Genomic DNA, 25,064 nt, shown 5'->3' on the forward strand with positions numbered 1-25,064 from the left:
TTGAACAGTACAGCACAGGAACAGGCCCTTCAGCCCACAATGTTGTGCCAAACTAATTAAGCTAATGCCTAATTACACTAATCACTTCTGCCTGCACATGATCCATATCCCTCCATTCTCTGCATATTCATGTGCCTACCTAAGAGCCTCTGAAACACATCTGTATTGTATCTGCAATGTGAGCTTTTATACAAACACAGAAGGCCATTGGGTCCATGCCAGCTGCTGTGGAGCAATCCCATCAATCCAGTCTCCCCTTTCCTTATTTCCCTGTACTCTAGCAACTTACTCTCTTTCAAACATGCCCATCAACTCCCCTTTGATTCCCTTTGGTATTAACCCACACTAAGGAGCAATTTACAGTAACCAATTACCCTACCAGCACAGCTTTGGGATGTGGGGGCGAAATGCAGCATCTCGAGGAATCCCATGCAGTCATGGAGAGAAGATGCAAACTCTACATGGATAACACCCAAGGTCAGGATGAAACCTAGGTCCCTGGAGATATGAGGCAAGGAGTGGGCACATTACAACAATGACGCAGGTCCTCCATAATAGAGAGTCTTTATAAATCATTACCAATTACTTGTTAAAGGCTTCGGTTAGGTTGATTTGTTTTCCTGACCCTTTTTGTGTGTATACTTTTTCTTTCCCAGCTTATTCTTTCTACATAAGAAGGCAATTGGTGCAATCCACAACCTGCTGTGCAGTCATGACGCAGACCCTCGGTACACCGATTGTGAAGTAAAAGCTCACGTTGCAAAGCTCTATTTACCTCTAATTGGCATCGTGATGGACACCCTGCCTCAGCTGTACGACTTCACAGGTAGGAAAGAAATTAATGGAAACTAGTATTGTTTTGCAACATTGCTTAGTGATCAGAGTTAACCATAGCTCAAGATTCAGTATGTTGAAGCACAGTGCCGTGAGGGTTTGACCTCCCGTTCTGCCCACTGTAGGTGAGGCTCTTGTTCACAAAACATTTAAGAGCAAAAATGACAACTGTATGCACTTATAGTCCAGCGAAGCAGCCTGAGACTATTTACTATTTGTAGCAATGTTACCAAACACAGTTTGACACTGACAGATTAAGAGAGGTAAGCAAAAACTTGGTCAAAGCAGGCAGTTTTTAGGGAATGCCTTAAGGAAGAAGATCCCTTAAGGCATTGAGGGAAATAATTTCAGGGTTTAGAACTAAAGACTGAGCCTCCAATGGTGAAGCAAGCCTAAAGCACGTACCACCAGGCTCAAGGACAACTTCTACCCCACTGTTATAAGACTATTGAATGGTTCCCTAGTACGATAAGATGGACTCTTAACCTCACAACCTGCCTCGTTATGACTTTGCACATTATCGTCCGCCTGCACTGCACCTTCTCTGTAGCTGTGACACTTTACTCTGCATTCTGTATTGTTTTACCTTATACTACCTCAATGCACAATGTAATGAATTGATCTATATGAACAGTTCACTGTCCCTCGGTACACGTGACAATAATAAACCAAATCAATTCAATTCAATTCAAGAAAGATCAGGTGTACATGAGAAGTCAGAATCAAAGGAGCACAGATGTCAGAGGACTGTAGAGCTGGAGGAATTTACAGAAATAGAGAAGGTCAAGGCACTGGAAGTGTTTGAGATGAGCTTTCAGATGTACCAGGAATTATTCACTGGCAATTGAAGGAGGGAGGTGGGGGAAGATGATAGAATTTCATATTTTCAATATGAAAGGATAGGAGGAAGAAGTACAACAAAAAATTGAAATGTGGTTCAAAGGTATGGAGATTGAGATTCTTGTGAGTAGTGTGAGGCATTGAAATGTCAGGAATTGTGATACCTATCCATAAATTTTGTGATCCCAACAAGTGAATGCTGTGGTAATGTGACAGGAAGTGTATTGTGATCACTGAAAGAATTGGCTTTACCTCATTGCAAATACTTGCTGTTTCTGTTCCTCAACAGAAAATGGCAACCAGAAGGGACGTCTGACTGCTTCAATGATGGACGAAGTAGACAACGAGAACAGCAGCATGATCAGTCAGACCATCGCCATGGCAATAGCGGGATCACCAGTGCCCCATCCAAACAGAAATGCCCCTTTTCAGCTCCCTGTCTTGGTAGGATACCAAATGGTGATGGCAGAGTAGCTGAATGAGCTTGTTCCAATTAATGCTTATTGGTTTATTTATTTGTGTTCATCAGTTAATTCATTAGAGATAAAGACAGGGAAACCCATAAAGTGGGTGATGCCTGAGTTAATCATGTACCCAGTTTTGCTAGGATATAATCTCTCTGACTGATTATTGGATCATTATCATAGCTGGCTCTGGTTCTTCTGCCCACCTCTGGGTTGTAGGTGATTTTATTTCTCCAATAAATTTGTCCAAGCATTTAACATCAAAGTCAAGGTTTCCCTGGTCCAGCAACAAATGTAAGCCAGAGACCATTTTAAAAGTACAGAAGTAGAAATTGTGAGGATATACAGTAGAAAAAAGCATCAAGTTTCACTTCCTCTGCTTCTGCACTTACTGTTCCCTCCAGGTGTCATTCCACAGTTGAAGGGACTGACAGGTTTCTTCACCAGCTCCCCGTGACTGTATGGTTTTGATATTTTGTTTGAATTGTTCTAGAAAAATTTGTGAAGACACTTCTTAGGTAAGCCATAATGATAAGTTTTCAACCAGTGCAGGAATTTCCTCAGTATTCAACAAATGGAATGGACTCCTGAATGGAACAGTGAAGTTAAAACACCTTGAAATCAGTTGATGGCTAGCTGGATTTTATAATGGGATGAGTGTTGGTTTTCCAAATGAATGCAGAACCAAATGAGTATCCTTATTTATATTGTTTCTTGCCCTTTCCAACTCTTGACAGCAAGGAAGGAAATTGTGACAATAAAATCATTGTCTAACTAACCTGCTGTGCTACCAAACCACATGTGACTATCAGCAAATATGATCGTAGTTGGTACAAGCTTATTTCTACTTAAAGAAGAGAAAATTATTTTAAATAAAAGGTTTTCAGTTTTATCCAGATTACTTAGGGTTATCAAGTAAAACTGATTTATTTGTCTTTATGAACCACTTTGTTGTTCAACTGCAGACATTCCTCCTAAAGTCATGCAGCTAGATGAGTTGTAATGCAAACTCTGTGCCTTTGTAGCCCAGCCGGCAGTATGCCACACTGTCAGCTGAATCAAGTCGCATCCTCCTCATCTGTTTCCTCTGGGTCCTGAAGAATGCAGACGAAGAGATCCTGCAGAAGTGGTTCACAGACCTTTCAGTGTTCCAGCTAAACCGTCTGCTAGACCTATTGTACCTCTGCATATCGTGCTTCGAATACAAGGTAAACTCGGAGTTCTAGGGACAGGATTATCTGTTCTCACAATGCATTTTCAATAATTTTACTTTTAATTGGCAGGTCTGATAGATGATCCATTAAATTATGGTGTTGTATTTGTTCTTTGCCCCTTGAGTCTGCTATAACTTGTATTTATGTGGTGCCTCCAAGTTAAAAGCATCACAAGCGGCTTCATATGAGTGTAATCAGAAAAAAAATGTTCAAGTGGTGTCCTTAGGATAAGGGGGCCACAAGAAAGAAGTCAAATTCCAACAAAAGTTTTATATTAAATAATTTATATTAAATACAGGTGACCTCATGTTACAACATTTCAAGTAACAGAAATTTGCCCGTACAGAATTCACAAATCACTACCAAAAGATCTGAGAGATTGAATAAAATGCACTCTTATAAGTGTGAAAAATAATTAAATAAATACAATTTTTTTTCAACTCACATTTCATGACCCATGCTCAGTTGATGTGATTTCACATTACAGAAAATTACAATATAGACAGGTTTCTAGGAACACAGGTCGCCTGAAAGAGATGGTCAGTTGTAACCATCATTAATCAAGACCATGTTTGGAATTGTAACTGGTATTTTTGATCAAATGCCATTCTCTGACACGCCAGCCTTCTAAAGTTAAATAAGACAATTTATATAGACAAAAATATTAAATGAGATGTTACAAGATCTGAAGTGTAATATTTTTAAACTTCTAATTTCATGTACTGCTGTCAATATCTATTGATGTAAGTACCTCGTAGTCAAAGCTAGATTCCAAATATTCATACCATAGCCAAAGTGCCTCTGAGAAATTTCTGAAAGGGCCAAAGTCAAATACAATATGTTATCTGCATATCTTTTGAGTTAGAACCAGTACCTCCACACGGTGAAAGTTTTAGTGTATGTGGTAGAGTGTATATTATGAAATGCTGCCATTCCCTCCTGTTGGAGCTTTAATAATGTAAAAGGCCTTGGTTGGAACAGTCTCCCTGATTGATCTGACAATTCTGGGGATTAGAACTTCTCAAAGGTTTTTATGACTGAACCCTCAATCTTTGTTTCAAAGGCCCTAAGCTTGGCACCATAACTTAATCATCACTTCATACTGTACCATCACATCACTTGTTGTTTTTGCCCTGGCTATGTTTCACACTGTAACATTTCACCTGGATTTCATAAATCATTGAGGCCGTAATCATCTGTTTAGCTTATGGTGAGAAAGATCTCCCAAGTAGATCTTGGATGAAATATGTCTTTATTAATATTTGGCTCAAAGTTGCTGAACCAGACAGATTTTTAAATATGTGATTATAAAATCTTCCTAAGACAGAAAATCAGAATTGAGGAACTCCCAAAAGTGAACAACTGCACTGTTGCTTCCTTGTTGCAGAAGGTGCTCCTCCATTTCTTCAAATTAAAGAAGGCAAGAATAAAACAGCTTACTGCAAGAGTTAAGGAAATCTTACCATGGCTATTATGATTTTCATGGGGTGATTGATTTGTTGGTTTCAGGGTAAGAAAGCTTTTGAACGGATTAATAGCCTAACATTTAAGAAATCTCAAGATATGAAAGCCCGGCTGGAAGAGGCCATTCTTGGCACTGTAAGTGCTCGGCAAGAGATGGTACGGCGCAGTCGAGGTATGCAGGACTCTTTGAATTTTTTTCCAATTGATATGTATTTTTAGCATTTATCCTTCAACCTGCTTCACATGAACAACAGTCGTTTCTGTTTCTGTTCCTTGTTGAAGTGGTTACTTTTTATTAATAAACCTGAACTGTGAGCGTCTTCATCTAATGCCTGCACTCATCCACTTCTAGAAAAGGTCATTGTGTGGTCATCCAGTATCCTGACTAGCTTTCCCTTCTGTAGTGAGGTTAATTGTAATGTCCTAGCTGAGATCTGGGGTACAAATGTACAATACATCCTACTGATTCTAAATTGCTTGACTACCCAAAACTTAACCGTCAAAACTAATGGAAGAAGGTGATGAAGTTGGTTGTACATTTGTACCACCTAAATGTACTTGAGACCATAAGACAAAGAAGCAGAAGTCGGCCATTCGGCCCATTGAGTCTGCTCCGCCATTCTATCATGAGCTGATCCATTCTCCCATTTAGCCCCACTCCCCCACCTTCTCACCATAACCTTTGATGCCCTGGCTACTCAGATACCTAGCAATCTCTGTCTTAAATACACCCAATGACTTTGCCTCCACAGCCGCCCGTGGCAACAAATTCCACAGATTCACCATTCTCTGGCTAAAGAAATTTCTCCGCATCTCTGTTCTGAATGGGCGCCCTTCAATCCTGAAGTCGTGCCCTCTTGTACTAGACTCCCCTACTGTGGGAAACAATCTTGCCACATCTACTCTGTCCAGGCCTTTTAACACTTGAAATGTTTCTATGAGGTCCCCCCTCATTCTTCTGAACTCCAAGGAGTACAGCCCAAGAGCCAGCAAATGTTCCTCATATGTTAACCCTCTCATTCCTGGAATCATTCTAGTGAATCTTCTCTGAACCTTCTCCAACGTCAGCACATCCTTTCTTAAATAAGGAGCCCAATTAGTGCTAGTTTATTCTGTATATGATGAGTTGAAACTGGAAATCGGCCCTTCATTGTCTTTATTCACAGAGCATTGTTTGGATTGGTGTTTGTTTTTATAGTCACAGACAGCAGCTTTCATCTCATCCAACAGGAGGTTGGAAGAGATTGTAGGATCCCTACAAGACTCAGCAGTGTGTCAGCTAGGGATCAAAGTCAAAGTTGTAGGAAACATTGTGTGGCCTGATATTTTCCGAGGCTACTTAAACTGGTGGAATGGAGGAAAGTAAAACACAAGACTATAACTGTTACAGTTAGTTCATAGCCCCTGTTTCAAACAAGTTGAATCTTGTTAATGATTAATAGAGAGTGTAATCTGTTACAAATGGTCCAAATCAATTGTTTTCCAACCTGTTTTAGAGAGGAGCCCATATGGAAGCCAAGAAAACGTTCGCTGGAGGAAGAACATCACCCACTGGAGGCAGAATGCTGATAAGGTTGACAAGTAGGTGGCTGCTTCTACAGATTTGAGTTGTTGTATCTGGAAAAGCAATTAAGGTTTGAGGCTTTTGAAATAATGAAGAACGATAACACGAAAAGGGAATAGTAATTACTTCCAATAAATAGAAGGCAGAACAAATGCATAACTTTGTAATTAAACTGCATGGCCTTTGGCCCTCTATTTCCCCGAATACCACTGCAGTCATTGTTTTGCTCAACTTCTTTTGTATCTCCAATGAAAATAAAAAACATTTAGATGCTGGAAACCAGAAATGAAAACAGAAAATGTTGGAAACACTCAGCAGGTCAGGCAGCATCTGTGAAACATTGACCCTGTTTCTCTTTCCATAGATGCTGCCTGCCATGCAGCTGAGTGATAGAGTCATAGAGTACTACAGCACAGAAAGAGGCCCTTCGGCCCAACTAGTTCATGCCGACCTGATCTTCTGCCTACTCCCATCTACCTGTACCATATCCCTCCAAACCCCTCCCATCCATGTACCTATCCAGAATCTTTCCAGAATTTCTGTTTTTATTTCTATTGTTTTTCCATTTTTGGTGTGTATGATTCTTTTAGATTAAACAAAAACATTCCCATCTGGTTCCCATCCCATACCGTATGGTTCCCCTGTTTGCTTTTGCTTATTCCAAGTTCAATGTGCATAGACTGAACTTATCTGGCTTGCCACTGAATGAGATGTTGTTATCTTATGTTAATGCAATGGGGCCTTGCTCTCCTACCATAATTCTTCCACTACTGGAGAGTTACTGTTGTGTGCAAGCAAAACCCACATGCCTGCCCTTCACTACCAACCATATGTCTTCCACTTGCCTCCAATGGAAAGGCTACAGAGCTTATCAATTCCTTTATCTCAAAAACAGACCATCCAGTGAGGTCCCACTGCTTCTGCACATTATTTCCCCAACCCATACTTTTCTTGGCCAATATGCAAAGTCAGTTAAAATCTTTTAAAGGAAGATGGTTACTTTGGGAGTGTGAACATTAAGGGGTATGGAGAACCAAAATGTTTTCTTTAGTTTTCGCAGTGACGATCTGCTTGACATGTCCAACTGGGCCATGGTCTGTAAACTCTCCCACTTCTCCCCCCTTCTCTACCTCTCCCTCACACACTTTAGGACAAAGTCTGAAATGGAACATGATGCCTTGGTGGATGGGAACCTGGTTACTGAAGCTAACCTCGTGATTTTGGACATACTTGAAATCATTGTGCAGGTAAAGTTTGTGGTGCCCAAGCTGTAGTATTAGTGTAAACTGGTATTAGAAGTAGTTTTGACATGATTAGCTTCTGGTAGCGTCAGAGTAAGAATCTCAGATGCTTCAATTAGATGAGAGTAACATAAAGCAGAAAGCAATCTCAGTTTCATGTCTCTTAGTTAGTTGAAAACAGACAATGTTTTTGGAATCACAGCCATTTGATTGTTTTTAAAAAAACAATAAGCAAATCTGCCGTGTCATTTTCAGGATGTGTTGGAGCTCAAAATCTGTTAGAGTTTAGGACAGAATGCCTTGTAGTTTGCAGTGAATCTGCTGTGCCATTGGTGAAGGAATTTGGATATTTTGGATTTTAGCTGTGAAGCACTCTGGATTGGAGCCACTGCTCTGTGCCTAGAAGGGAATGGTTTCTGAGTACCAGGTCTTGAACAGGAATGAATCAAAAGCATTTATTAAATCCTAGTGCGAAAAGCTGGGTTAATGAGAAAGAGATGTAGAATGGGTAAATAACATATGAATGAATTGCATAGAAACAGATACAATTGAATAAGTAAATGAAATATTGTAGTTTGGCTGCAACTATCTAATTCTAATTTAGACTGTCTCTCATATTGATTGTACTATTGTACATTTTACAGACTGTCATGGTGACAGAATCTAAAGAAAGTGTGTTGACTGGAGTGTTGAAGGTCATTTTACACAGCATGGGCTGTAACCAGAGTGCCCTCTTCCTACAACACTGCTTTGCCACCCAGAGGGCACTTGTCTTTAAGGTAAGCAGCATGATTCACTCTTGTTAACCTTAGGTACAACTGCTTTAAGTTTAAAATTAGTCCTGTGCCAATATTTAGCTGCCCTCAGGATCCATGGGGACCATGTACAGCCAGTGCCAGGGGATCATCTGATCGATCCCTGTGGTCCAAGAGTGAGTCTAACTCAGCCAATAAGTAATCATACAAATGTACAATGCTCTGCCAGACGTCATTCTTTGCACCTTAAAGCACTGTGCAGTTTATGATTTGAATTCTGTATTATGGTTTATAATCCTAAATTCTTAACATTTGATAAAAACAGATGACTCTTTTTTGATATGTCTTTTAAATAAGCAAGTAAAATATTTTCACTGAAGTTCACTGATATTCATTTCCCACTCCAGCATTAAAACACTTTGTAGTTGCAAGTCAGTTAGAATGTGATGAGGTGATCCCTTTATCCTGCTGCTCTATCTGTCTTTTGAATGTCTTTGTGCAGTTTCCCGAAATGCTGTTTGAGGAGGACACTGAGCTTTGTGCTGATCTGTGTTTAAGACTCTTGCGTCACTGCAGCAGCAGCGTCGGAACCATCCGATCGCATGCGAGTGCTTCACTCTACCTCCTGATGAGGCAGAATTTTGAGATTGGCAATGTAAGTACATCAGTTCCTTTCTATGTTGAATATGTGAGAGCAGTAACTGATTATAAATCAAAAGTAATCCAAATATGGAGTTAATATGTTGTACTGAATGAAAGTTTCTTCTGTCTACGTGTAAAATGACATACTCGCCCCTAGATCTATATTCTTTAGCAAGGAGAAACATAATCTTTACATCCATTCTGTCTAGATCCCTCAAGATCTTACATGCTTCAGTTAAATCCCCCTTGCTGTCTAAACTCCAGCAGATACAAGCCTCGCCTATCCAACCTTTCCTCATGAAACAAGCCACCCATTCCAGGGATTAGTCTGGCAAACAATCTCTGAACTCTTCACGACACATTACTATCCTTCCTTAAGTAAGAAGATCATTACTATACACAGCACTCCAGATGTGGTCTCACCAATGCCCTATAAAACTAAAACACAACCTCCTCACTCCTATGTTCAGTTCTCCCAGCAATAAACAATCATATTCTGTTAGCGTTCCTAACTATCTGGATGTATCACGGCTTGGTACGGCAACTGTTCTGCCCAGGACCGCAAGAAGCTGCAGAGAGTTGTGGACACAGCCCAGCACATCACAGACACCAGCCTCCCCTCCTTGGACTCTGTCTTTACCTCTCGTTTTCTTGGTGTAGCAGCCAGCATAATCAAAGACCCCACCCACCCGGGACATTCTCTCTTCTCTTCTCTTCCATCAGGTAGAAGATACAGGTGCCTGAGGGCACATACCACCAGACTTAAGGACAGCTTCTACCCCACTGTGATAAGACTATTGAACGGTTCCCTTATACAATGAGATGGACTATGACCTATGACCTCATGATCTACCTTGTTGTGACCTTGCACCTTATTGCACTGCACTATGTCTGTAGCTATGACACTTTACTCTGTACTGTTACTGTTTTTACCTGTACTACGTCAATGCACTCTGTACTAACTCAATGTAACTGCACTGTGTCATGAATTGACCTGTACAATCGGTTTGCAAGACAAGCTTTTCACTGCACCTCGGTACAAGTGACAATAATAAACCAATACCAATACTTGCTGAACCCGTATCCTAGCCTTTTGTAACTCATGCACTAGGATACCCATATCCCTCTGCACCTCAGGAGCTCTGGAACCTCTCACCATTTAGATGTAATGCTTTCTTTTTATTTTTCCTCTCAAAATGAACACATTGTCCAACATCATGCTCCATTTGCCGGATCTTTGCCCGTTCATTTAACCTATCTGTATCCCCGTCTTAGCATCCTTGTGTCCTTTTAACAACTTATCCAACTATCTTTGGGCTGTCAGCAAATTTAGCAGCCACACCTTTTACGCCTTCATCCATTTATACATAATTGTAAAATATTGAGGCTCCAGTACTGATCCCTGTGGCTCACCACCAGTTATATCTAACAAACCAGAGAAAGACATATTTATGCTTACTCTCTCATTCCTGTTAGCCACCCACTATATTACCTCCTACACCGTGAGCTTTTATTTTCCACAGTAAGCTTCGTGCATGTACTATCTATGGCACACGTTACACCTTTGAAGAACCTCAATCAATCAATCAAACTTGATTTCCTTTTCATAAAACCATGTTAACTTGGCCTGATTATCTTAAATTTTTCTGTGTCCTGTTATCATATCTTTAATAATAGCTTCTAACATTTTCCCTATGACAAGTGTTATGCTAACTGGCCTGAGTTTCTCGCTTTCTGTTTCCTTACATTTATGAATAAAGAAGTAACATCTGCTACTTTCTAATCTAATGGATCATTCTCTGAATCTTGGGAATTTTGGAAAATTAAAGCTTAACACATCAACTATTTGATCAGTCAGTTCTTTTAAAAGTAGGGGATGATGTCTATCAGGACTTAGGGACTTGTTGACATGAAGCACTAACAATTTTCTCAGTACCACTTCCCTGGAGATGGGAACTTGGGAAAGTTACAATCCCTTTCAGTTTTCAATTTACTGCTATTTCTGGAATGTTACTTGTTTCCTCCTTAGTAAAGATTGATGCAAAATACATGTTTAGTTCATTTGCTATCTTGTTTTTAATTATTAATCCCCAGGCTCACTTTCTGTAGCATCAACACTCACTTTTTCAAATATCTACGGTAACTCTCATTATCAGTTCTTATATTTCTGGCTATCATTACCAAGGGCTCTAATTTTTCCTTTATTATTCTTTTGGTTATTTATTGCCATATTTTATATTCTGTTCAGTCTTCTGACATTTTGCGCAATCTTTTGCTTTCAGGGAAGTGCTCAGGACTTCAAATTTACTGTGCACATGCATGGTTAATGTTAGAGGTCGAATATGTGTATCCTTAACTTTGCATATTATATAACTAGGATTATAGACTCGTCCATCATTGCAGTTCTGAAACATTAACTTTGTTTCTCTCATTGCATATGCTGCCCAACCTGCAAAATATTTCCAGTATTTTCTGTTTTTGTATCAGATTTCCAGCATCTGTAGGTTTTTTTTTGCTTTTCAATACAAATTATGTATTTTGGGGAGGAGCCAAGCCCCTGCTTGGTTTATTATCTAACTCCCCTTTGTGATGTGACGATGAGCCAAAACTGAGTGGGTGATCTGATGGTGCAATGTGTTTAAAGAGAATTTTTCTGATTCCTGGTGAATCTGGACTCACTAAACAAAATAATTCATCACTTTGAGTCTGCACGGAGTTTTAGTTTGAACCTTGTAGTCCCATAGGTCTGTAGAGGAACCAGTGATATCCTAGAGTAAGCTCAGCGCTTGCAGTTCACTGGTAACCTCACTGTCTCCACTGATGGTTCATTATTACACTGTTTTGTCATGCAGAGGCTGCCGATGAGGTCTTAAGCAATGTTTATACTACAGCAGAGACCATTGTTCTGGTAAGAGCAGAAAAATATCCCCAAAACTGTAGTGCTAACAGAAGAAACTAACCTGATGATCCACTCCTAGTGATTGTATGTGCACCCACTGTAGCATAATATTTGCTGGGAGTTTGTCTCACATAATTGTATTTAAATTCACATCCAGAGAAATTGAACCAAGCATTTTGTTTTCTTTAAGAACTTTGCTCGAGTGAAAATGCAAGTCACCATGTCGCTGTCCTCACTGGTGGGAACTTCCCAAAACTTCAACGAAGAATACCTTCGGCGCTCACTGAAAACAATTCTGACATATGCAGAGGAAGACCTGGAGCTGCGAGAAACCACCTTTCCCGAGCAGGTAAAACACTTTGCTTGCTCTGTGCCAGGTCTATAATGTGGTCCTGAAGATTCAATTCACATTGTAAAAGTTACCTGAGAATCACCAAACACTGTTGAAAACATCTCCTGGCATACTGACAAATGACTAAGGATCAGTGCAAAAATTACTTCTACATAACACTAATTTTGACACTTCTAAAATTAAAAAGAAAATGAATTTGATTAAGGGAGCATTTTAACCCATTTTTAGCTCAACCATTGGGAGAGAGAGAGCTCAATTCTCCTGTCTGCTGCTTCTGATCAGTCATCTTTGTCCCAAATATTAATCACTCTTTCTGTGAAGAACATCCTGACAATAGATTTTAATTTGTGATTATCTGGCTTGAATCCATATCTTGTATTGCTCTTGAGAATCGTAGTCTTTCATTAGTTTCGGGTATCCTTGTAATAGTGGATAGTATTTTAAAAATTCATTATTTTTCTTATCTGCATAGTGATTTTCCATGTTCAGACTTCACTAGTGAAGTCTTGTTTGTCCCGAAGTGGGGTGAGCAACATGTGTATTTAGCAGTCAGGGACACAGCTATGAAAGCCAATCTGAGGTGATGACAGAGTATCAATTCTCAGCCAAATGGGTCTCTTGACCGCATATTTAAGTGCATGCATATTTTTTATTTAATGGAAGAACGTCCAAAATCTCTTTTTCCTTCGTGATTTTTTTTGTGTGGAATTATTTGTACAAGTGTGGGTGTGCTTTGATGTATTATTCCTTTCCTGTCAGGTACAAGACCTGGTGTTCAATCTGCACATGATCCTCACAGACACAGTGAAGATGAAGGAGCACCAGGAGGATCCGGAAATGTTGATGGATCTAATGTACAGGTCAGGGTACTTTTATGTCCCTTTTCGCAGCTTGTGTCCTGTGCTTTTGCTTTACCCAAGCTCAAACATGTCTGCTTTAGGGTAACACTGTGTCTTAATTTAATAGAATTGCCAAAGGCTACCAGACGTCACCAGATTTGCGCCTGACTTGGTTGCAGAATATGGCAGGGAAGCACTCGGAGCGGACTAACCATGCTGAGGCAGCTCAATGCCTGGTACACTCTGCGGCATTGGTGGCAGAATATCTCAACATGCTGGAAGACTGCCGGTACTTGCCGGTGGGTTGTGTCACTTTTCAGGTAAGAGGGCGAATGTTGTAAGAAAATAGATAATGCTGGGAAACACTCTTTAGGTCAAGTTACGTGGAGAAAAACAGACAATGGTTTGGATCAATAATTTTTTCAACAGAACTGCATGATCTGACAAAATGCTGTTAACCTGAAATGCAGTTAAGATACCCGCTTTAACCTTCAGTCTGTTGAAAATCTCTAATCAAAAGAGGACTGCCTGTAATACTGACAGTAGGGTTCTTTTGTCATTATAGAGTCATAGAGTAATGCAGCTTGGAAACAGGCCCTTCGGCCCAACTGGTCCATGCTGACCAAGGTGCCCATCTAAGCTAGTCCCATTTGCCCGCACTTAGCCCATATCCCTCTAAACCTTTTCTATCCAGGTACCTGTCCAAGTGTCTTTTAAATGTTGTTATTGTACCTGCGTCAACCACTTCCTCTGGCAGCTCCTTCCATATACGCACCACCCTCTGCGTGAAGTTGCCCCTCAGGTCCCTTTTAAATCTTTCCCCTCTCACCTTAAACCTATGGCCTAGTTTTTGATTCCCTAGGAAAAAGACTATGTGCATTCACTCTATCTATACCCCTCCTGATTTTATACATTGAGTAATTATGTGTGCTTTTGGATGAAAGAGTCTGATCTCGCCAATCAGCTGATGAAAATTTGGTACAAATGTGAACTTTTATGAAGGAGTGGTTAATGTTACCACCAACATGAACGACTTCCAGTTGTATAATACTTTTAATGTCCCCAGCATATCACCCAGCAAAAAAGAACTAAATAAATGAAAACAAAAGGCTGCAGTTGCTGGAGATTGGAAAGAAAATGCTGGAAACACTCAGCAGGTCGGGCAGCATCTGTAGAAAGGAAAACAGATTTAACACTTCTGGTATGAGGCCCTTTGTCAGAACTGAGGAAAGGTCTTGGATCTGAAAGACCTTGGACCACAGATGCAGTCTGCCCTGCTGAGCGTTTCCAATATTTTCTGTCTTAAAATTTTAAAAAAAAGCAATGTTAACACCAATCTGTGTGAAATATTAGAGCAGGTGATCAAAAGCTGGATGGATGAATGAGGTAGGTACTTATGGAGAGTCTTAAAAGAGGAAAGGGATGTATAAAAGCAGATGGGTTTAGGCTGACCTTCAGTGCTTTACATCTGACAATATGATTGTCGGTGGTGGAATGATTAAATTCATTAATCCCAGGGCTGAGGGAGATTGTAGAGGAAGAAAACCGAATCAGAATCGGGTTTATTATCACTGACGTGTCGTGAAATTTGTTGTTTTGCGGCAGCAGTACAGTGCAAGACATAAAAATTACTATAAGTTACCAAAGTAAGTAAGTGGTGCAAAAGAGAAATAACGAGGTGGTGTTCATGGGTTCATGGACCGTTCAGAAATCTGATGGTGGAGGGGAAGAAGCTGTTCTTGAAACTACAGAGAAATTACAGAGGAATTTGAAAATCCATTGCGGCAAAAAACAAGCACTGGAGGAAATCAGCAGGTCAGGCAGCAATCTGTAGAGGGAAATGGACAGTCGACATTTCAGGTCAAGACAATTCTTCTCCATAGAACGCAGTGTCCAGATGAAGGGTCTCCACCAAAAATGCTGACTGTCCATTTCCCTCCACAGATACTGCCTGACCCGCTGAGTTCCTCCAGTGGTTTTTCTTTTGTCCAGGTTCTAGCATCTGCAGTCTCTCGGGTCTCCATTTTAAAATTCATTGTTTATGTGAGAGCTACTGCCTGGGGATTGGTGAATGGGATAGTTAGGATCAAGGTTTAGACCTCAGGTTTGTAGAATGAGGAAGGCCAGTCAGTAGTGCATCATTTGCAATGGTGGGTAACTGTAATACTCTGCCATGCTTAACTGATAAATTAAGCCTATGTTTTTAATTCTGTGTACTTTTCTCCATAAAGAATATATCATCAAACGTTCTTGAGGAATCAGCTGTATCGGATGACGTTCTTTCTCCTGATGAAGAAGGAATTTGTGCTGGGAAATATTTCACAGAAGCTGGCCTGGTGGGATTGCTGGAGCAGGCAGCAGCATCCTTTACAATGGTACATTAATATGCTCCATTTCTTCTCTTGCTTTGTGATATTAAGCCAACTCCATCCTGTTAATTCTGTGAATATGTCTCTTTATTTTTCTTCTGCACACTCTCTGTTTTTAATCTCCCATCTTCCCCTGACCCTCTACTCTTCCCCTCCCTAGGTACCTCCCATTCTCCCACCCAATCTGATCATACCCTAAAGAGGAAGGGAGTACCCTTTTTTTGATGCAGCTATTCATTGACATTGTTACTTCTGAACATTTCAAGCCCACTGCCCCGCAGGGTATTATCTAAGCTACATTTCAAGATTTTCAAGTGTGATTAAAAATAGTGATGTGAAGGAAAGCCTCCTTGTAACACTATTATGCTCTTAAGATAGAGTACCACTCCATAGAACCACACTGTAGAAATGTAGTCCTGATGTAACTTGATGGATTTTTTCCAGCACAGACTTTTTTCTTCATTTGGACACTGGAAGTCTGTCCAGGATTTCTGGAGATCTTAAGAATAAGAGACTATTGGCCCTTATAATACTCCTATTGAGTTCACTGATGAAAAAAATCTTTGTCCTGCTGCTCAGTTCCAACGTTGAATACCTGATTTTTTTTTTGACCCCACCAGGCTGGGATGTACGAAGCTGTGAATGAAGTCTACAAGATCCTGATTCCAATTCATGAAGCCAACCGGGACAGTAAGAAACTGGCAACAATCCATGGAAAATTGCAGGATGCTTTCAACAAAATTTCTAATCAGGTATTGAACGCCAACGTAGTAACTGCCTTTTAGTAATTGGACTATGTGTGAAATCTGTTATTCAAACTTGCTGAATATTTTTTAGAGTTGGGGTTTGGGGTGGAAAGTTAAGATATTCTTCCTAACCAATACATTTTCTTTCACTTTCTTTGCCCCTCACACAGTTCACACTGTAAACTAGGACAGGGTTGGTCAGTGATGCTTTTGAGTTGGCTGCAGTTTTTGTAAGTTAAACTTCCCTCTTTACCCATCACACAATTGGGAAAAGAGCCTCACCTGTGCTTTTGTCACTTCTCCAAATCTCCCTGAATCACATAGTATTGGTCAACACTAACGTGCATATTTGAGAATCAAATTAATATGGTTTCTTGAACACATCTTAATGATTTTTCAGCATGGAGATTTGAACCACAACACCATTTTAAAACGGTAAGATACCCTAAGGAGTTTCGCAGAAGTATCAGCAAACCATGTTTTATACCAAACCACGTAATGAGATATTACATAGGTTTGAAGAGACATTTCAAAGGAAAAGAGAGGGGTGAAGAGATTAGAGAGAGTGTTCTAGTTTAGGGCCTGAACATCAGTGCATTAACGACATAGCAACCAAAGGTGGATATGTAAGGTCAGAATGGAAGACACACAGAGATCTTGAGGAAAGCCACAGGAGAGGCCAAGAAGAACTTCTGCTCCAATCTTGGAAAAAAGCTCATGGTTCACATCCCAAAGGGGAAAAAGACACAGCCCTCTGGTAGGGAGAGAATAAGGAAGGTTAACTCCAGCAGGGTCTTCCTCCTGACAAAATGCTTGGACTGCGGTCTTGTCATAACCAAATCCCATTTTTGTAGGAGAGACAAGCATAGGATCTCATGGAGACATCCCTGGTCCAGGCCCATAGATTTTATCATTGTCTGGGTGAGGGACCACAAAGATGTCCACATCACCCTCACTACAACAAGTACTAGTGACTACTGGACTGATCACCACCTATTCCTTTCCGTTATCTCCATCACCCTGGCCCAAAAACACCAGCATCAAAAGAAACAATGTTGCAATAAATTTAATGATTGAAAATCTCAAGGACCTTATAAAGTTAATTCTTATTCAGTACCTCAAGCCATCCTGTCAACTTTCAGCCAACAGAAGCCACAGAGTGTCTACAGTGTCTGAAGTGTCCTCAATTCCACTAAAGTTGGCATCTGTGTTGACATTCTTGGTACCTCTCCAAGAAGGAGCAGGACTGGAGATACCAGTCTGGTGCAGGATTTCGACCCAAAACATCAACATTTCCTTTTCCCCTCGCTCATGCTGTTTGACCCACTGACTTCTTCTAGAATTGTTTGTAGAACCAGGACTGGTTTGATGAGAATGACTGGAAGATCGAGGAGTTAACTAACCAAGATGCATGATATTCCTGGATTGGAAGGTCCACCATGCCACAGGAGAAGAGAAACAGCACTACGGGTACCTGTAAGTTAAGGTCCAAATCTATGACCTAAAGAACAGATGGCAGGAACGCAGGAGGTTCCACAACTCGCTGACATTCAGAACATATGCTGATTTTTCAGTGCTGGCAAGACCATCTATGGCCCAAATCCCTAAGTCCCCACCCCACTAAGAGAAAGGAATGGAGGTTAATTTCCTCCTCAGCCACGACTCTATCCTTGATACCAGTGTAATAAGTCGCACTAATCACTGTATCCTCACCAATGGATCCACAAAAGACACGATCTCAATGAAAATTAGTGTCAAGAAGACTGTGTCTGACACTTTTTTGTTGCAGTGCTGCTCTTTGCCTCCAACAGTCTTTCCTTTGGAGTGAAGCCAATCTACAGGACAAATAGGAAACTATTCAACGTAAAGAGGATGCCTACCAGCAAAATGAAGGTCACTTCAGTCCCCAGAGTTGAGCTGCAGTATGCTGATGACACATGCATATACGTCCATTCAGAGGTCAAGTGTCAAGTCGTTTGTTGACTCGTTTACTGAAGCCTTTTAAAAGATGGGCCTTACACTCAACATCCACAAGACAAAAGTGTCGACCAAATTGCCCCCACTGTTCGACACCACCCTTTGACAATGAACTTCCACTGGAAGCTGTGGACCATCTCTCAGTGAAGACAGACGGCAGTGCTGAAATTTACTGTCACTTTCAATGTGCCATAGCCTTTGTTTAACTGCAGAGATGGGTGTTTGAAGATAAACACCTCAAATCTAGCACAAAATTCATAGTCCTCAGGCAGTGATGGTCCCTGCTCACATTTATGCTTTCAACATTTGAATGACCTCAAGGCACTGAAAAGATATCACCAATGCTGCCCCCACAAGATCCTCCAAATCCATTGGAAAAATAAGCAACCAAAACTGGTGTCCTGTTTCAGGCCCGCATCTCTGACACCAAGGTCTTAATTACACTTAGTCAGTTATGTCTGGCAGGTCATGTCATTCGCTTGCTTGATATCAGACTCCTGAAATTAACAGTATTCTGTCGCATCAAGAGATTACTAGGCAGCCTGAGGCAAAGATTCAAGTAACCACCTTAAAATAAATGCAGTATCCCCACTGATCTGGGAACCCATGACTGCTTAAAATGAGAAAGAGCAATAGGGAAGCCACTTAGAACCTTCAATCCATGTGTTAGTGATACACAGAAGCCCAATGTAAACAGCAGGAGTGCATCACCTCACGAACACCTACCCACCCATCAAGCACCTCCTCCTCACCTGTGGAAAAATCTGCAGTTCCTACATCAGCCTCATTAATCACCTCAGAGCCCACTAAATCCAGGTGGGAGCAAGTCATCTTGATCGCCAGGGATTGCCTGAGGAGAAGGATGGGCAAATGGGACATTACAGATTTAGATATAGCCAAATGACTTTTAAATGAATTCAATTACACATTTTTTTTAGAGCCAACAACCAGAGATATGGTAACTTTCTGCCCTTCACTGAAACTCATGCAGTGCAAAAAAATGCAATTATCATGAAAAGCTCTGTGATTGTAGGTCCCCAATCGTGCCACTTGGTGGTGCACACGTACTTTCTTTCATGTTTTAAATTGGTTTATGCATCAATCCGGTTTGCAATCAGCTTCCCAAGTGTCAATACAAGGACCTATAAACATAGCAATGGAGGTTAGAGCTCCATTTAAAATTCTTTGAGCCAATTCCAGGAACCCCACACTTGAGTTGTGGCTGATATTAATTTCTAATACTTTACTTTTCTCATAGTGTTATTGTAGGATTTAAGTGCAGTTCAGCGGAGTGGAGAAGGGAGCTATACTAGAACATTGCTTTAAATGTTCAGCTCCATCAGTTTACAGCTGATTTGAATCTGAACAATCAATCCTAGTTTAACAGTGAAACTCATTTTCACATGAGGCACCCTTGAAAATGTAACCCAATTCTATGGGGTTGCCATCTGTTGTGGATCATAAATCTTACTCCCTCTAGTGATAGCTGTGAGTTAAAAGTTCACGGTGTAAGTAGGTGACTGTAAGCTAATTTTTAAGAAGGGAAAAGTGATCAGTTTGTGAGCCATAGCAGAAGGTTGCAAAAACATCCAACCAGTTTGATATTTGATATCTTTCAAACACGGTAGGAAGTGTTGCTGAAGTATAGCATAACAACAGTACTGAACTTTAAAATCAAAACATAAGCCAAAGGTTTCATGGAAGAAAATATTAAATAAAATCCTGATTATTAATATTTTCAATGGGCTGGATCTAAACCACACCTCTTTGTCATCTCTGCACTAGCTCAAGGCCATGCTAACTCATTGTGGTCTCATGGCTGTCAATGACCTTGAGGCCTTGCTCATTCTATCAGAAGGCCCTTTCAGATTTGCCAATTGTCTCTAGTGATAAGATATTTCAAAACAGTTGAAAAAAAAATTAATAAAAAAAACGTAAAATTTGTTAGTGAAAAAACATTCACTTAAAATAACAATTTAAGTTAATTAAAATGTTAATACTAACTAAAATAAAGTAGGAAGAAACAAAACAACTTACCTTGTAATGAAGGCCGATGGCCCCATTTGAATGCATGAGGTCATTCTAGACGCACCAGCTGCGGCTGACATAAAACTGAGGGGCCAGATACAAAGTGTATACAATACCTCAGCCTGGGTTGCCATTGGAATGCCCCATGTGTCAGTGGTACAGGTCTCAAATGCACTGATGCACCCGCTGAATCTAGCCAGTGGTTCTCTACAAAGTGGCTAGCAATCAGTGTGGTCTGGCCCAAAAGGTTTTGCCTCTTTCCCAATTAGTCCTAAAACATGATTAACTCCAGTGGTTGAGGAGATCAGATAGGTTCAGTACTCAGTATGTGAGATTGCTTAATGGTAATGACTGTAGAGTTCCTGTTGTCCCAGGCCATAGTTAAAGATAAAGAAGTTTAGCTGCCATCCCTATCTGGACTTCACCTGGCCATGTACCATTGCCCAACCTTCACCATTTTACATCCTCTTCCTTTAATGCGCAGTAGCTCAAATCTTAGAAATTATAACTTTAAAAGGGCACAACTATATGAGTTCCATAAAGCAGAATTTATGACCTTTGTGCTTGCTTTAACATCAGGCTGAATGGATGAGATATGAGGATTTTATAGGGGTTTGACTTGATAATTGCAGGAAGTGGTCTCAGATGGGGCTTTCTCATTTTCTGTTGATGAAGGGAAAAAGATGCTAAAGATGCAGAGCTTCATAGAGCACTCTTGCTGTGGTGTTGTATGATATACAACTTCAATGTGCAATTTCTTTCCTTTCCTGTACCAGAGATATTGATCAATTCCCCTCACATTTAACATTAACATGTACCACGCACCGTGATGCTGACTGACATATTCCATCACTGATGCCAACTGACGTATACTCCTCATCATGAGGCTGACTAATATGTACCTCTCAAAGTGATGTTGATTGACATGTACCCATGTGACACTGACTGACTGTGTACTCCTCACTGTGACATTGACTGACTGTGTACTCCTCACTGTGACATTGACTGACTGTGTACCCCTCACTGTGATGTGACTGATGTGTACCCCTTACTATGAGACTGACTGATGTGTACGCCTTACTGTGACATCAACAGGCATATGCCCCTCACTATGATTTTGAATGACTGTGTATCCCTGACCGTGTCTGTGTATTTAACTGTGTACCCCTCACCATGATGCGGACAGATGTGTGCCCCTCACTCTTGCTGACTAATGTGTACACTTCTGTGGTTTTAGTTTGTCATGATGTTTGTTAGATTTGCGACACTGCCAGATATGTGCCACACACATTACTGTTGTTTAAAACTCCTCTTTACCAGAATAATTTTGTAAAACACACCCTTGAAAACAAACATATTGATTGCACCATCACTGCAAAGGTCCTGTATAGCTCAAAACTATGTGTACAGCCTCGGATCTGTTTGAGCATTCATTGATCGGTGAATTTTGTCTCTCTTTTGCTTTATCTCTCCCCTTACCCCTCTCTGTCCACATGCAGAGTTCTGGCTGGGAGGTAGGCTGCATGGACTTGGTGTGGATTGGATTGTTTGTACAATGATATAGCTTTTGCATGTCACCGGCTGTGTCACGTGAGGAGATAGCACACACTCTAGCTGGGAACTACTCCCATGTTGTCACTAATGTTTCATCAGCTAACTCTGAGTGTAGACATTAAACATCACTTCAGGCAGCCATCTGTTGTCTAGTGGGAGGGAGGAACGAAAGCTCATTTACATCTATTGGTTCCACTTTTATCCCACCTTCAATGATTTCCTCCAGCCTTTGTGTATCCCTCTTCGTATATAATTTTCTGGTTGGGTTCAGCAGAACTTCTGCTCCCGGATCTTTCTAATTATTTTAAAGAGGTAGTTAATTTGTCTGCCCTTGTACTGCCTCATTGTTAATGTTTAGTTCCCACTAACACTCACAACCTAGTTTCTACCCCACATTACCGTGCTTCTCGTATAAGCTTAGACAGTAGTTGTCTGCAGTCTACTGTGGCAAAATGGGGGCCTAGCCTCTGTGCTGTTCTCATTTGCCATCTCCATGCATAAGGAGTTTTGAAAGCTGGTATGCAGGAATGGTGACTTAAGCAGATTTTTCTCTTCTTTGGCCTAAGGAAGCAGAATCAAAAGTGAGGACCCGCAGTGGTATTCCAATGTAGGTCAATTCAATTAGCACAGATAAAGACTCCAACCGGATCACTTCTGATCTATATAGTAGCCACTCATTGACTTTACAAATCTGGGAGTGTGGGTTTCTCAATCCTGAACTTTAGATGGAAATCACAAAAGTAAAATGCTCTCCAGTCCCTTCACTCCTCCATCCTGGGAAAGCATTGTGTTCATTAATAATGTGCTTAAGGTCACCAAGTAAACTGCATGCGAATTGATGATTCTAGATATGTGTCCTCACAACATAGTGGTTTAGGGCTGCTGTCTGCATGTGTGTCCTGCATTGGAGTGTGTATATTCCCAAGTCATGCTACTGTGGCCAAAAGGAAATAAATTAACCTGCCTTGGGATGATTGAACGGGGTGAAGCACAGTGCAAAACAATGAGTTTGAACCCCAGCTCGGAGAAACTTTCTGCATTTGGGCGTCCCTTGAAAGGTGTGTTTTTCATCTCTCAGGTCACATGTGTAAGAGGTGAGAAAACCTGCAGAGGAAAGGGGAGTCCTTTGTGCACTGCTAACCCAAGCTGATCCTGGAGCAGTACTGTGATGGAAGCCTCTGCCAGTTTCACTACCTCAACTCTCAGATTAGGGAGGACAGCTAAGATCAGAAATAATGGGAATTCCGAAGCATTTGTGGCAGATTATCAGGTGTTTAATTTCCCAGCCACATGCTTTCTGGGGAAAAATGAGCTCTCATTAAGGATTCTTAGAGAGTGCTTCAGTGTTCTTTAGAGAATACCACAATCCAGAAGGCTGCCTGAAGGCTGTTAATATTGCATTGCCTGATAGTTCCATGGTCATTCTGTTTTGCTGACTATTGTTTCCCAACAGATCACAGTTCATTATTCTGACACTCAAGCCATGTTATAACCAAATAACTTCCATCAAGGCATGCACATTCTGTGTTTACAGAATACCTGATAATGCAACTACAGAAGTCCTATTCATTTGGTGGGAGTGGGGCAGAGAAGTCAATGTGGGCAAAAGTACAATTAAACTTTAGATTGATTTAAGCCATGAAATAACATTCTGTTACATTTGATCCAGCTACTAGATGTGTTAGAAAACGTCAACAATTCCTTCCCTCCATAGATGCTGCTTGACCCACTGAGGTCCTCCAGCAGATTGTTTGTTGCTCCAGATTCCAGCATCTGCAATCTCTTGTGTCCACACAAAAACTGCAGTCCTTGAGTTGCAAAACACATTAATCTGTAACTGTCAGATGTAGTGATGTTTTACCTGCTGGAGGCTGCAGTTTACTGAGGAATTCTGGCGAAAACTTTTGATTTTCTTCCCACAGATGCAGCCTGACTGCTGAGTACTTCCAGGATTTTTGGAGGTTTTTTTGATTTTCAGTGTATTGAGGAAAACCAGCAGGTTCTATGTTAGAATGGAGCTTTAAAGCACAAGGCAGGACGTTTGCCACTAACTCCTCACCACCATGACCTCCAGCAACTGCTGGTTTAAAGGTTGCTGGGGTGTGATTATCATCTGGAAAACGGTTCAGGGCGAGTCTAAGAGCCAAGCAGTCAAGGATATTGTCCTGCTAAATATCTTACTGTTCATTTTGAGTCATAGATTGTGCCTTTTATGGACATTTGAAATATGTCTGCATTTCACAAATGTATTTCTGGATGAAGTAACCATTATGGGGGTAGAGATGGGCTTTTGTAACACAGCAACCTTCACTTCTGGTGACATCAACCCTAAAATTTTGTAAGTTGGACGCATTAAAGGTGAAGGCTATGGGAGTGACTGAGGGTTTTATTGCCAAGGCATTGAGCTCACCTGGAACCCTGGCTCTCGTTCCTCTCAAACTTTAGGGTTGTGACCTGCCTGTACTAGAATGATTTCAGACGCAGGTGTAGATGCCTGTGCTTTGTGATGTAACCAGGCCGCGGTATGTGTGCCACTGAAGCTGACACCCCTTGCGTTCTTGGTCAGGGAGTTTCCTGGTGACATCCACTGTGGTGAAGCTACTGCTGCTGCTCTGAAGTAAATATGGTCTGTGCTCAAAAGTCTAACTTCCCAAACAGGGAATGAAGTGTGTCCACCTGGTTGGGACTTGGTCATCTGCTCGTTCATCATCTTGTGGATTATGTTGAGGTATCTTTTAGGGTGGGTTGTCGGGAGAATGAGTTTAAATGAGATATGTCTCTGTATTATAATTGAACTGCTGGTGATTAGTCACACATTTTGGCAGCAGTGTAACACCTTGATGTCACAGGAGACCTCCTGGAACCTGTACGTATAACAGTGATTGGTGTTTAGTCTGTCAGTTGATGATTCTCTCTGTCTGCTTTCTCCTTTATTGCACTTGCTGCTGATCACACTGTCCCCTCATTACACCTTGCGGTAAGTTGCGAAATTTTATTATTAATTTACTATGACTTTTGTAATTTGCACTAAAGATTACTTAAAATGACCTGATAATTCCTTCCAAATGTTTCTGGCATTCAGCCAATTGCTTCAACTTTCAATTCCATGAGATTTCTTCAATTTTCAAAAGTATACGAGTCTGCTATCTGATCTTAGATCTGGAAAAGTGGCTTTTCCTTTTGATAGAGTAGAATTAAGGAAATCTGGAAGGGAAGCCCCCCCCCCCCCCCCCCCCCCTTTGTATTACATATCAACTTTTCATCTGTGGAATCTGATTTGAA

At 40.9% G+C, this 25,064-nt stretch overlaps 1 protein-coding gene across 2 annotated transcripts in view; it reads left to right on the forward strand.

Moving 5' to 3' along the window:
* Positions 1 to 25,064, forward strand: part of LOC127585085 (dedicator of cytokinesis protein 7-like) — a 133,303-nt gene that overhangs the window by 87,649 nt on the left and 20,590 nt on the right. For both annotated transcript variants that reach the window (XM_052042247.1, XM_052042248.1), the window contains 14 exons: positions 657 to 826; positions 1,964 to 2,118; positions 3,164 to 3,346; positions 4,862 to 4,988; positions 6,313 to 6,397; positions 7,531 to 7,627; positions 8,266 to 8,400; positions 8,879 to 9,031; positions 12,108 to 12,266; positions 13,029 to 13,129; positions 13,236 to 13,428; positions 15,340 to 15,483; positions 16,098 to 16,229; positions 21,728 to 21,742. In XM_052042247.1, the coding sequence (XP_051898207.1) occupies positions 657 to 826; positions 1,964 to 2,118; positions 3,164 to 3,346; positions 4,862 to 4,988; positions 6,313 to 6,397; positions 7,531 to 7,627; positions 8,266 to 8,400; positions 8,879 to 9,031; positions 12,108 to 12,266; positions 13,029 to 13,129; positions 13,236 to 13,428; positions 15,340 to 15,483; positions 16,098 to 16,229; positions 21,728 to 21,742 (1,849 nt within the window). The remainder of the gene's footprint in view (positions 1 to 656; positions 827 to 1,963; positions 2,119 to 3,163; positions 3,347 to 4,861; positions 4,989 to 6,312; positions 6,398 to 7,530; positions 7,628 to 8,265; positions 8,401 to 8,878; positions 9,032 to 12,107; positions 12,267 to 13,028; positions 13,130 to 13,235; positions 13,429 to 15,339; positions 15,484 to 16,097; positions 16,230 to 21,727; positions 21,743 to 25,064) is intronic.

The sequence above is a fragment of the Pristis pectinata genome, chromosome 31 (assembly GCF_009764475.1).
Source record: "Pristis pectinata isolate sPriPec2 chromosome 31, sPriPec2.1.pri, whole genome shotgun sequence".
NCBI classification, from domain to species: Eukaryota; Metazoa; Chordata; class Chondrichthyes; order Rhinopristiformes; family Pristidae; genus Pristis; species Pristis pectinata.